Source organism: Streptopelia decaocto (genome assembly GCF_964273445.1).
Source record: "Streptopelia decaocto genome assembly, chromosome: 4".
Classification (NCBI taxonomy): domain Eukaryota; kingdom Metazoa; phylum Chordata; class Aves; order Columbiformes; family Columbidae; genus Streptopelia; species Streptopelia decaocto.
Genome location: NC_138658.1, coordinates 24,062,719 through 24,076,833, shown reverse-complemented (window position 1 = coordinate 24,076,833; position 14,115 = coordinate 24,062,719). Strand labels below are relative to the sequence as shown.

The 14,115-nt window shown below is 46.9% G+C and overlaps 1 protein-coding gene across 1 annotated transcript; it reads right to left on the bottom strand.

Annotated features, from left to right (window-relative positions):
• Positions 1-667: 667 nt before the first annotated feature.
• Positions 668-14,115, bottom strand: HPSE (heparanase). Its single transcript, XM_082050290.1, has 12 exons — positions 13,905-14,115; positions 12,059-12,204; positions 10,545-10,670; positions 9,994-10,167; positions 9,339-9,510; positions 8,989-9,036; positions 6,943-7,036; positions 6,130-6,236; positions 5,070-5,184; positions 3,659-3,777; positions 3,356-3,502; positions 668-2,627 (listed from the first exon to the last, which is right to left on the bottom strand). The coding sequence occupies exons 1-12, from the start codon at positions 14,084-14,086 to the stop codon at positions 2,468-2,470; spliced, it is 1,590 nt and encodes a 529-aa protein (XP_081906416.1). The 5' UTR covers positions 14,087-14,115; the 3' UTR covers positions 668-2,467.

Genomic DNA, 14,115 nt, shown 5'->3' with positions numbered 1-14,115 from the left:
TCACTCCTGGTTTCATGTGTGTCTATCAACCTTCAAGGGTGAGACCCTGAGGTTTAAAACACTCACATAGGATAAGAAGCTCCTGAGATAAGGTGCCAGTGCAGCAGGCGTTGGTGCCACATGCAGTTATAGAATCATAGAGTAGTTTGGGTTGCAAGGACCTTCAAAGCTCATCTAATCCAACCCCCTGCCATGAGCAGGGACATCTTCAACTAGATCAGGTTGTTCAGAGCCCCATCCAGCCTGGACTGGGATGTTTCCAGGGATGGGGCATCCACCACCTCTCTGGGCAACCTCAGCCAGTGTCCCACCACCCTCAGTGTAAAAAAATTCTTCCTCCTGTCTAGCCTGAATCTTGTTCTGACTTTGCCTGTCCCGATGTGCTGGGATACAGCTTCTCATTTCCTGCGCTTCCCTCTCTCCTGCTTTATTTGTACAGAGCTGACAGCTGCTCTCAGCTTAATACACAGCACTCTAAAGGGAAGTCACCTTGGGGTGTGGAGAGCTTAGAGTCACAGATTCATTCTACGATTCTGTTTCCATGGGCATTTACTCTTGCTGAGAATCACACAAAGCACAGGTGATGTATGACCGAAAGAAACGGAGGGAGTTTTCCTGTATCAGTATGCCAAAAAGGAGTCTTAAAGAAAAAGGAAGATTTCCAAAAGTTGGTATAAACCACTTTAATAAAAATCTTCAAATATAAAAGTCACAAGCATTGAAATAAAACTTCTAGAAAAGTTCTAAAAAGAAGATACCAGGCAAACAACTTTGATGTCTTAGTTGTAACTTATAATAATAATAATATTATTACCTTTTTATTGACCTAATTTAAGACTTTTGCACATAATTTTACACCCTGTTTACTTCTTTTATTGAACTTGGGCAATGTCAAACCTTACTTTTTGTCATTTCTGATCGATATTACCCCCCAAAACATAACCCTTCACAGAATGCACCTGCACTTGGATGCAAATACCCCTTTGACACACCAAAGTTAAATATAAACATTTTATTCCGCAAATTTTCATCACAGCTTCAAAAGTACATCACTTTTTAAAGTCTTCACGTTAAAAAAATGTCCCCTCCCTACCCTACCCTGCGTTAAAACCCCATGTAGCTTAAAAAGGGAAATATAGTGGTGTTTTGTTTGGGATTTTTTCCCCTGCTGTGCTCAAAGTATCATAAGGCATTGACGGTGGCATGCATTACGTATCTTCAAGAAAAAGAGATGCAAATAAACACATATGGCAGACCACAGGTATTTTCTGAGGCATTTTGCTGCCCTGCAGACCGGCAGCCTGTGTGCCAGAGGAACCACAGCCAGGTGTGCGTGGGGAAGGCACGGGTGGGGAGAAAAGCCATCGCTAACATAGATTTCTGGCTGAAATGGCCATTTCCCCCATGGGACGGATGAGAGCCTGGCCAGGCAGGTTTGTCCCCAGGGTGCTCTGAGGCTGCTGAAGCCCTTCTGACGGCTGTGGGGACATTGCCTCGTGTCTTTATGCTCCTGTTTCCTCCAGGACAGAAGAGACCCAAGCAAGTCAGGGAAGGTAAAGCAGAGCTTCACCAGCAGATAGGTCCAGGGAAGTCCTTTTCACCTGAACTGCCTGCGAGGTGGTGAAGGTTGAGGAGTCGTAAACCCTTGCTGAGCAGCCCACAGCGGGCTTGCCAGGGCACGGGTGGGCTCCTCTCCTCTCCTCTCCTCCCGGGGAAGCCGCATGTTAGGGCAGAGGTGGACCACCCTGCAGGAACTGCCTGCATGTCATGTGTTAAAAAAAAAAAAACCTCACTTTTGGAAAGCACAGGCCTACAGCTCCATCTTGTGACTAAACTCTCCCAGCTTGGGAAAAAAAGACGTGGTGCTGCCCCAAATCCTATGGAAGACATGGTTTCTCAGCAAGGTGTGTTCCCCTGCAGGCACCCAGATCTTGGTTTGCTTTTCGAGTCCCGAGTTCTCACCCTGAGATGTCCTCAGCCACCACAACCCCTCCTCAGGCTTCCCCCCACCATGGTGCAGGCAAACCCACAGCTGTACAGCTCACATAAACCCCTGCTCACCCTTCCTGAAGGTGAGCTCATAGAGGAGCTGCTTTAAGAGCTGAGCTTACACCAGCGAGCAGGAGAGGGAAGGCTGCAGAGCCCCAAGCACGACGTGAGAAACTGATGTGGTGTGGAGGACGTTCCTGTACTCAAGCACAGTGACCCAGGCTGGACCTAGAGCAAAACCAGCTCCTGCCTGGGCTTGCTCCACCAGGAAAATCCTCCCAGGAGCTTAAGGAGCATCTTTCATGTACAAATTACCTAGTGAGACCTCATGTCTTCCCCAGCCCACCAATGATATCAGCACCAGCACATTGCATCCCTTGCCAGAATTAAATCTCATGGTTGAAACGCGAATTTCTAGGATTAAACTTCCCTACTAGCTAAGTGCTTTACATTTATCCTGTGCGTGTGTATTAACCATTTAAATGCAAGCAATAGCTTTGGCATTTTTGATAACATAAAAGCCGTATGAGAAGGCTGGAAGGCCAAGCGTGCTGCCGGGACCAAGTGGTTTTTCGATAAGCTCTGGCAGCATTTTGTCATCCACCATCTGCAGCACACGGCCATTCAGCTCGATAGACCTGGAGGGGGACAGAGAGACAGTCTTGGCAGCTGTGCCCTGTTTGCACAAACAGCTCTGGATCTGAATGCAAACATCAACTCAGCCCAAAGCCAAACTAAACTTCCCTTCAGGGTTTACACATACAGGATAACAGAAAACATCTGCTCTACTCCCTCTGCAAGGGCTCCTTTAGAGTCATAGCACAAGGTGAAAAGTATGTGTTTCTTACTCTCCTAGTGAGGTTAACAGCAGAACAAGCTTTGAGAAGTACAAATTTAAATTGTCTTATTTTTTCTCCTGAAAATATTAAGGTATCTTCTTTGCTCACAGAGCAGACCCTTGCCATGCTGATGTGTTAGAGCTAGCAAGAAACCACAAAAAGCCTGAACATGTTACTGTAAATCAGTATCCAGTATGTGGGAAAGCTATATACCTGTGCTTTTGCAAAAGAAAAAGGACTAAGGAGCTGATCCAGAGCCCTGAATTCTGCTAGAAAAAAGCTTTCTGATTAACATCAAACAATTGTCCTTTTACCTTAGCAAACTTTTAGCACCTGATTTTGAGATCTGATTTAAGACAAGTCAGACCTTACTGAAAATAAACAAACAAACAAACCCCAGATGACTGAATGGTGATCCTTTTCTTTTTTTTCTTCCTGTCTTGCAAGCTGAATAAGTTGAGGTTTTAGAGGCCGTCTAACACTACTCACAGTCGTTTCTACAGGGACAGGAGGAATTTCACACTTACCTGGAAAGTATATTCTCTTTGCCATGAGGCAGCAAGAGGTACTGATCCACATGCTTGCTCCATAAGTAATTAGGCAGCTGCAAATGTTGGGTAACGTTGTAGAGGTTTAAGGCAAACAGCGTCACGTCTCCTTCTCTGTACTTAGGGCTGCAAGGCAAGAGAATAGGTAGGTGATAGTGGGGATCAAGCGAGAAAGAGGATTTACAGAAGTAACGCATGTCTTTGCGCCGTCCCAGATTTTGTTGGCCTGGGGGCAGCTGTGGGCTTGGTTTATGGGAGATTTTCCCCTTTCTGGAGGCTTACTGAAGAGGGTTTGTGCAGTGGAGGTAGACACGGAGCTTCCTCTCATCAGCTCCCACCAGGCTGACCTGCAGCACCTTGGTGCCCACCAGCTTCTTGTAGAGCAGTGAGAGCCAGTAGTCCTGGGAGGCAGAAAAACACATATAAGTGTTGATGTACATGCCAGGTACTCCACACAGTGCTTGATGTAACATTCATTTTGCTGGTAATTTCAGGTCTTTTTTCCCCCATCGTTTTTTGCATTACTAAAATTTTCACTGCATCTATTTAAATTCACACAAACGGCATGGCTAAAAAGAAACCCCTGCCTCCAAGCTGCAGAGCAGCTGTGTTTGCAAGGTACCTTAGCATCATTTTCCCCTTCATATGCAAATCTCTGAACGCTGTTTGTGGAGGACAGACTGTTTGCATTTGGAAATGCCTTTCTGCAGGGTACCTCAGGTCTGAACCCCCCTAACCAGGGATGAGCTGCCTTTCCTGCAGGAGCAATGCTGGGAAGAAGCCCCCGATGACTTTTGTGCAGCTCCCTAACATGTGGCTTTTAAACAGGTCACAGGATTAATTTCTTAATGCTAGTCAAGAGCAAATCCTCTTGACACCTCAGGATGATGCCCTAGAAGGAAAATTGTTGTGTTTTTCTCCTGGCATAGGGAATAGTTGAACAGGCAGGACAGAAAAACAGCATACACTGAGTTTCCTATGAGATGGTCTCTAAAAGCCTGTGATAATCACACCTTGGAAGCAGAAGAATGAGAGGAAAGCTAAAAAGCCAGACATTGTCCTTTCACCGTGAGGTAAGTGCTACTGGCACAAAGAAACATGCTGTATGTGCAAGAACAGTGTTAAGTTCAAATAATGAGGTTTCATCACAGCAAAACATTATTTCCAAGTAAATTCAGCTATGCTACATGCATGTTCTCATTTAATTATCCTTCACCCACTAGAGAAGGCTGAAGATATTCATGACCTAAAAATTGCTTGAGTCTAGATTTTATATTGCTTTGTTTTTCAGTTATGATGTAATTTATTATAATACCTCATATCACTTGTTTAAAAGCTACTCATCACTCACCTGAGGAGTATTCAAACCAAAATACTGCATCTAAATGTCTCATGAACTCCAGAAGTGTCTGCATACAAATTGGAGCATCGCCTCCCAGTAATCAGTCTCTGCTGAAGATGACTAGCTGCATCCCTGCAGTTGCAGTAAATATCTTGTATCTATATATACTATATGAACCCATATTCAAATATAAACTAACTTGAGGTGCAATGACTGACAACTGCAACTGTCCTACAAAATCTCGCCATGTCTTGCATTGTAAAAATAGCTGACTTGTGTCTGCACATCCAGTGTTGCCTGTACAGAAATACAGGCAGAGTTCAGATGGCATTAGCGGGGTTGCATACATACTGGCAAGGGTTCAAAGTTGGCGTCCACCAGGTGATAGGTTCCTGCTCCGAAGAAAACCTGTCTCATCACCACATCAATCCCCTGCCTGGCCGAAAGCCCAAGTTTGTCCAACCACCTGCCAAAAAAAAAGGCAAACAACATGGAGATGAAATTGCTGCCATCGCCCCTCTCCAACCAGCTCAGGAAGTAGGAAACAAGAATTAGGGCACGATGCTGACTTTGTTAAAAATCACACAACTAATTTAAAATCAGGTCTTGCACTGATTACCTTAAAAATTAATTTCAGACCACCTCTGACTGGAGGTCTGAGTTGGTGGGAACACTTGTTCTGCTCCCCTGCTTGCTCCCCTTCCCCTGGGAGACAAGGAGCAGGTGATGGAAACCAGAACCCAGCGAGTGCTCCTCAACTGGTCAAGGGCTTGAGGGCTGAGAGAAATCACAGCCAGCCTCAAGGTTGCCTATGATTACCAGGCTTTGACTGCTCGGCCAGCAGGCCTTGATGAAAAGATCATCATGGCTTACAGGAAGGAAAAAAATATTGTAACCATGGTTTTGGTTAATTTTTAGAGCGTGAACCACACATTCACACACAGTTTTTTCTGTTTGAGTCTTTAAACAGATCAAAGTGCTATGAAAAGCCTTAATTCCTTTATTCCAAAAGAATTTGAGTCCTTGGAGAAAATTATTTTAATGACAACCTTTCCCTTTGTTTAATTATTTCACGATGGTCAAAGGAAAACGAAACCCATCTCATGAATGACATTCTGTCTTCACAAGAGTACAAAGTTTGTGTTGCAGATCTGAGGGCAGAAATACATCTTTCTCACATTTTTAATCCCCCATTTCCCAAAGGAATTTGCTATTACCTGGGTATACATCACACCTCAGACACAGAGGGGAGCACACAGGGAGCAGCACGAGGGCCATTATCCTCAACCCACCCATCACCTGCGCTCCCCAGGAAGGCCCAGGGAGACGTTTCTCCCACAGCGCACGTACACAACCCCCTTCAGCTGGGTATAAATGTGTAATTTCCCCACACATGTGGCATGATACTCACATAAAGCCAGCAATGTAGGTGTTGGACAGCTTAGGAGCTCCTCCTCCGTAGGCAGAGCTGGTCTCTCCAAGCCAGACCTTCTTGCTGGGCACGGTCCCACCAACAATCTGTCCAGTGTGGGGTAGGGAAGGAAAGAAAGAGACAACAGTAAAGTTTGTGGCTACTGAAATAATGGGCAGTCAAAATGTTGTCCTTTAGCCAAATGCCTACTTAGAATGTTTGCATTTAAGGGGTAACACCAAATGAGGTGAGATGTCACAAAAACTTTGATCAAAAGGACTAGAAGCAGCAGATTTATTCTGCCCCCACTCCAGATGAGGTTCTTAGGGACCTGGTTTAGTGCCAGTGTTGCGTTATCGTAGGACTTGATGATCCTGAGAGTCTCTTCCAACCAAAATGATTCTGTGATTCTATGTAGAATGAAGCAAGCAACACTAAAAGCCAGGTGCTATAAATCTTCTTGTGCTGAGTAGTGGTATACTTTAAATTACACTGTTCTCAGGATCTCAAAATATAAATAAATTGGGGTATTGAGGGATATGATGATAAACTACATCCCTGAATAATGACATCACTAAATGAGAATCTTGTAGGTTTGTGATCTATCTGGCACTGTGCTTGCTGCATGGCAAACTACTGAAGCTCACCTATTACTAATAAAAATTATTTTTTTTTTCTTTTGATTTACAATGACAGCAGCACCCAAGCTTTGAGGATCACATTTCATTTTTAGTGAGAAATTGTATTTCGTTCAGGATTCTCTGCTAACCCACTAGAAACTGAGCGTGGGAATGATTTAACAGGACAAGGCACCTCCAGGACTTTGTGTACAGCGGTGGCAAAGGTGTCCAGCACTTCAGGGCTCAAGAAATCCTCCCTTGTAGCTTTTCTTCCATTTACATAGTAGCTGGAAATGGGAAAAGAAAGAAAGAAAGAAAAGAAAAAAAGAAAAGAAAAGAAAAGAAAAGAAAAGAAAAGAAAAGAAAAGAAAAGAAAAGAAAAGAAAAGAAAAGAAAAGAAAAGAAAAGAAAAGAAAAGAAAAGAAAAGAAAAGAAAAGAAGGAAGGAAGGAAGGAAGGAAGGAAGGAAGGAAGGAAGGAAGGAAGGAAGGAAGGAAGGAAGGAAGGAAGGAAGGAAGGAAGGAAGGAAGGAAGGAAGGAAGAAAGAAAGAAAGAAAGAAAGAAAGAAAGAAAGAAAGAAAGAAAGAAAGAAAGAAAGAAAGAAAGAAAGAAAGAAAGAAAGAAAGAAAGAAAGAAAGAAAGAAAGAAAGAAAGAAAGAAAGGAAAGAAAGAGAAAGAAAGAGAAAGAAAGAAAGAGAAAGAAAGAAAGAAAGAGAGAAAGAGAGAGACAAAACCAATCAAAAATAAGGAAAAAATACCACCACTGGTACAAAACACCACCAAAAGTACTCAGTTGCTTTATACATTTATCCACATCACTGGTTTTCTGTCCAGTTCTTTTTATCATTTTTTTTTCCTTTCCCAAATGTGAAAGTATGTTGTTCATATTTAAGGGACTAGCAGGTATAATTACCTTGGTGGAGGCAGGATATCACAGAAATTTTGAGCAACAGAAGTAGTAGAGCTGGTGGGTTTTCTTGCATCTACTCATTTAGAACAAGGAAAACATCACTGAAGAAGAGCCAGGTTCTGTAAACCTTCTCTTGCTGAGGAGTCTGAGACTCCTATGTGATAACTTGCTTTACGATATTAAGTTATGTGAGGGACTACAGTGGGTCCGTGGATCCCCTGATGGAGGGCATGGGAACAGAAATTAGCCTTGAAGATATTAAGGTTTACCCGTGAGAAAGATGAGACAGAAGGGAGTAAAAGAGTACCATTGATGATAGCAAAATTAGCCAATGATGTTACTACTGCAACTTGCAACCAATAACAAGAAAACACTTGAGCTGGTAAAGACTATATAAAAAAGCATTTGTGGCAATAAATGGAGACTGCTGTTTGTACATAAAAGGAACTTGGTCTATGTCATTTGTCCCTCTCAGCCATGACAAAGTTATATTAAAAATATCAGATTCCTGCTTCTGTCCCTCTGCTGGAGTATTTTGGCCATCTGGAGGGGAATGGGTTGGAGGCATCCCTCCAGGATGAAGGTTGCCGTCTCCCAGGAGCAAAAGAGCTTTTAAGTCTGGTTTGCCGGAATAAAGAACAGGAAATTGAGGCCTCCATGGGCTTTACATTTCATCACATTATCACTCAGTCCTACCAGAAGTAGCTGAAGCCTTCCAGCCACAAGATGAAGCTAAATTCTGATAATCCTAAATTAGTACAGGAAGTAATGCGTGCCCATTTAAAGCAAGAGCATCCACAGAGCAAGAACAGCCCTGGAAAGGACAAAGATACGCTTTATGCCTTTCTAGCAGCTCAAAATACATAGATGAGTCATATATATACATATATACAATATAAGCATGTAAATATTTTCCCAGCTTTCCTGCTGCATTCACCTTCATAGAGAAAACCACCTTCATGTGGAAATTCCTTTCAACCATGTGCAGTTCATTGCAGGCATTTTTTTATCTGTGCACATATTTAGCAAGCAAAATGACCTACTTACACATGTTGCATTCCTTACAGCTGTGCCTACGTTAGAAGCCCCTGCTGCTGCTTTTGGGTCTGTGTACCACGTAGCCTCTTTAGAGAGGCATTTCTTCTGTGTTTCTATAATGCTCTCCCTCAATTCTTCTCTTGTTCCGAGCAGAGGAGTTTGCAGAGGGGCACCTGAGGAACTGCTGAAAGGGTATTTCACCCCCCTGCTACTTGTTGAGATGTTCAAATTGCCATTTTGTAAAGAAAATGGACATTAAGTAGAGTGATAATGGTATCCAAGCAGTACTTACTGGTGCCATGTGACAGAGTCAATCACCTTCCCTCCCGATTTCAGGAAGCTGCAAACCGGAAGATGTGGTGGAGAGTGAGGAATTAGTGGGGACCAGTCATGGGTCACAGCCTCCCATAAAAACATTGCCTTGCACAGCCTCCCCTTTCCCCGTGGCTGACAGTAACAATGGGGAACCACTTTAGCCCATTTAAATAGACTGGATGTATGCATTTGTACATCCTTAATATTGATTTGGGGCAGAAAATCCTTACAACCCTACCCAGATGCCTGCTCATGCCCCCTGCATGCAGGAGCCACTGCTACCCACACCCACCCGCCCCAAGGGGGCTGGCAGGGCCCCACACACACCTCCTCAGCAGCCTCTGTGTGTGCTTTCGGGGCTGCCCAACGTCGGGACCATAGAGCTTTGCATGCCGGTAGAGGGTATAGTTACTCAGGAGTTGGCGTAAGTGAATAAAATCTTGCCCCAGCTGGAAGCCATCGATGTAGATGCCGGATTTCTTCCTGAAGCTGTTGGGCTCTGGGGAAGACATGTGAGCATCAGCACCTACCTCTAGTTTTGGGGCACAAAATAGGGCAGCTCGTTCCACATGGGGAGCACCAAACCCTATGGCTTCACATGATTTGACATGCTACAGGCGAGACATTTTAAGACAATAAGCGTGAAACCAGAAGCCCGGGTGATGCAGGGTGCTCTCCTGTGCTCTGTCCCAGCCTGTCCCCATAGGTGACATTCTGCACCTCATGAGGCATCATTCTCCTCACCTCAGAGCCTTGATGGGAGCAGCAAAATCATCTCTATTTGCCCGTTTGTTGGACCTTTTGTGAAACCCCTCCTCATAAATTAAGACCTTAATATTTCCCATTAAAACACAACATTGCCTTTATGGGCCACTATCCAAACCAGGCTCTCGTGAATTGCCATGCCCTAAAAATCACCAGCCTGTACCTTGCGGTGATACCTTTCCAGGTGACCTATCCCACGAGTAGGCTTTGTACGTACCATTCCCGAGCTCCCAGGAGATGTTGTACCTCTGTGAGGAGCAATAGTCCAGCAGCGCCCGGGCGTTTGAGCTGTCCCACTGCAACCCAGCTTTCCTCAGCAAGGCGTTGAGCCCAAAGACCAGTTGAAACCCTGAGCAGTTTGCAAAGCTGTAGAGAATATCCAGCGTATTTCCTGCAGGGACGAGAAGGGGGGATGTTTATCTCAAGGTTACGGCGCGCTGAGCTCTGGCCATGCAATCATCTGTACCGCCTGTATTTATTTAGCCTGCTGCTGCAGATGTGCCAAGCTCTTGCAGCTGGACAAAAGAGCCCAGACTTTATTTCACACCACCCTGCAAGGTGCTGAGATCCTTCCAACTCCCTCAGCAGCTGAATACTATTAAATACGAGGTGGCAGGTGGTAGAAAAAGGTCTCTTAGAAACAATTCACGCACTTAGAAAAATACTAATTTTCACTGGTTTCAGTTCCTAACAGCCTACGACTCTTTTACTGTGGAAAAGAGACCCCCTGGTTATAAACCCTAGCAGAAAAATCCTACTAAATCTTACCTGTAATGGTGGTGTTTTTGTGCTTTTTCCAGTTATGTTCCGCAACAATCAGCTTCTCCTGGCTGGGCCACTGGGCCAACAGCAGCTTCTGAACAGGAGCAAATGCCGGCCTCAAGCTGCAAGCCTCTGCAGGGCAGAAAAAGGAAGAAAGCAATTAAATCCTTGTCCTCACACCAAGGGTCCAGCGTGCGAAGGGCTGCATCCCTCAGGAGGAAGCACAACCGCTTGGTGCCAGGCTGCGAGCCAGTCGTTCATTTCTGTGAGACACACACCTGCTTTCACAGTCAGTGCTAAAGACATAGAAAAAGAGAGCTGGCTTGATGCATAAATATATGTATTATATATAGTGTATACTTGAGAAGTATTTAAGGTGATGGAAGCAGAGGGGGGGAAAAAAAAGACTAAGCTGTGCTTCTGGAGGTTGGTATCATGGCAGTCACATCCCAAGAAACTATTTTAGCTTGAGGATCACCCGGAAACCCTCGTTCCAGTGCGCTGATGAAGCTGGGGCTGTGGTGCTCGAGGAGCAGATAAGCCACCCCAGCGTGCGGTGGTCTGGCAGGGGTCACTGCCGCCTTGCTGCGGGCAGATATGGAGCAACTCTTCCTGCACTGCGCGTCCCATGCTGGAGAAAGCGCTGCCTGTCCCACGCAGCTCCAACAGCAACAGCAGCACGAGTCATCAGACATTTCTCTTTCTTCAAAAGCTTGTTTTTTTCCTCAGTGTGCAAACCAGGAACAAGCCGTAAACAGAGAGGAAGGCACAAGCCTGAGTCACGGTTACAGCCAGAGAGGAGGTGGCCACTCAGTGAAGTGGTACAGGGGGAAAAGTACCACCCGACTTCAAAACTGAGCATCACCTGTTGTACAGCGATGTACGATTGCACTGTTGTGCTGTGTCCCAGAGGAACAGACAGGTTGTTTTTTCATGTGAAATGCCTCTGGAAGGGTTTATGTGCTTTTGCTAAGTTTAAGAAAGAAATGGAGTTTAATTCAGTAGGACCAGTACCAAGCTTGAGCAGTTGGCAGCGGTCTGCTGGTTTTGCACTTGCCTTGTCGAAGCGACAGGAGGGCAAAGCTGCATGGCCAACCTAGCTCTGGCTTTGGCCAAGCTGGAGAAAACAGACATTCTGTTCTCACCAGATTATTTCTTGCACTTGTTACTTAATTTTTGTAATGAAACCACAACTTCTGAGCTGACCTTGACAGCCTCCCGGGTGGTGGGGGAGCTCCCAAGGCTGCTGCGGGGAGCACTGGCAGCAAAGGGAGATTCCCAGCAGATGTCTGGGCAGAACTAGGTCCCCCCTCCGCTTCACTCTTTCCCACTACTGGCAAAGCTCCTCCCACAGAGCATGCTGAAGGTCCACAGATCTCCTCTCGGTAGAGGAGAGCAATGCTGGTGCCGCAGAGGACCCCAACACTGCTGCCGTGCCCTTGCGGCATCCCCAGCCTGCTCCAAAGCCGTGTCCTAAACCCAGGAGGCTTTTGAGGCTATTGCGCTGGCACCTGTTTTACCTTGTTGGGCCTGAAGCTCCCAAAGGATTTTTTCTTCTGAAGTTGAATCCTTGTTGGGGTCAAAGATGAGAAAATCTGTCTCAGTGCCACCGAACCTCAGGAAGCCTGGTGATAGGGCTGTTGCCAAGGCACGCAGTTTGGGATTGCTGAGGAAGGGGCATCAAGAAACAGAGAAAAAGTTATATTCATATCAACTACAGTTACTGTGTAGAGGCTAGACATGGCAAGTGCTCAGAGGGACATGCTGCAGTGGGTGACATGGGGGTGCCTGGTAGCCTCAGGGGAGTCCTGGCCCCTTGCTGGACCTGCACCACAGCCCTCTGCCCTGTGCAACAGGGATGCTGCTGGACAAGCAGGCCAGGAGAGCGTCAGTGGGGGGAACATGCCTCAGAGAACACACTCATGGACAGTCAATCAAGTCATGGAGACGAAGTACTGCAAAACAGGCATGTTTTTTGTACTCACCATCCTTCTCCCCTAGATGTTATGGTTTTGTTTGGACAAAACTAACATACTGGTCCCAGAAGAAGGTGTACATAAAACTGACTTTATGCCATCAGTCCCAAACTCCATCAACAAGAGCCATTGCTTGGGTACCGAGGGAGAGATTAAAAGTCCACACTGGGACAAGCGTTAGCTTTGGCGAAGCAGGTTTATGAAATAACATAAGCTCTGCCTCTGCGAGTTGCACACACCCCACGCAGGATGTACAGCACTGACACCTGGCCCTGGCTGGGGGAAACCGCGATGCATCAGAGGACGTTGGGCATACAAGTGTTATCTCTGCTCTGCGGTGACCCGTTGCAGATTAGAGGCTACCAAGTACTTCCCACTCCTCGAGGCAGCAGGGCCAGCCACAGCCTGACCCCCAAGGCGTGTAGATGGGGCTGGAGGTCGGAGACCTGACTGCTTTCCAATGAAGCTGGTGTCATTTTTTTCCCGCATCTTGGTGAGGAAGAAAAAAAGAAAGTGGTGCAAGGAGGGACATCAGGATTGGAAAAATACTGTGGGGTTGAAAAATGGGGGCAGAAAGGGGAAAAGGAAAGCACTAAGATTGCTTAAAAAAAAAAAAAAAAAAAGTAGAAACAAAAGAGCACAAAAAAATAAAGAAAAGCAGAGGAGAAAAGTCAAGAGAAAAGACAAGGCCAAGGCAGGGAACACCAAGCCTTGGCAGTCCAGAGTTGTTCAGTGTTAACCAAGGGGAGAGACGGACTTCATTTTTAGGATCTCTTGATTCAGCTTTGACAGCGACAGACCTTCCTCAGCATTTCTTTGACTTTGTGTTGATGCTGCCCCGGGCAAATTGTTTGCAAAGCTGCGGGAGCACTCACATGATATTTTTGTGGCGGAGGGGCAGGGCTGGCAGCCCCCAGCCCCCTCACGGGTAACCCTCAGTTCGGCAGTTTCCTTCTCCTTTTTTTTTTCTGCCAGCAAAGCGGCTCCTCTCCTGAGTTCATCCCGACGCTGTTTCCAGCGAGCACCTACCCGAGCTGCACGCTCTCTCCATCCATCGGCCCTGTCGCTCCTTCCCCAAGCCAAAGGGCGCAGGTCCCACCTTGCTGCCCCGGGGGGGGTGAAATCACTAAATCCCAGAGCAGAGGGGGTGCAGCAGCCTCCCCCAGCCGCAGCTCCATGGAGGGGGTCTCCCCGTCCCCCCCGGCCCCTCCGGAGCCCACCGGGCTGCAGCGCTTTTGCCGGCTTTTGCCCCCGCCGCGGCTGCGGAGCTCTCTGCCTGTCGTGGACCCCTCCCCCCTGCCGGGGACCCCGCTGCCCCCCACTCCAAAGACCCCCTTTTTTTTTTCTTTTGCTTTGCCCAAAAGCAAGAGGGCGGGTGGTGGCGGCTCACCTGAGCAAGGCGACATAGCGCGGGTCCCGGGCCAGGCTGGCGTCCAGGGTGAGGGAGAGGAAAGCGGGGCTCACCTCCCCGCGGGGGCTGCCCCGCAGCCCCAGCTGCAGCACCGCCGCCCGCCGCCCCCCCACCAGCCCCAGCCCCAGCCCCAGCAGCAGCAGCGGCAGCAGCGGCAGCATCCTCCGCTCCGGCCGGCCGCGCCGCCGCC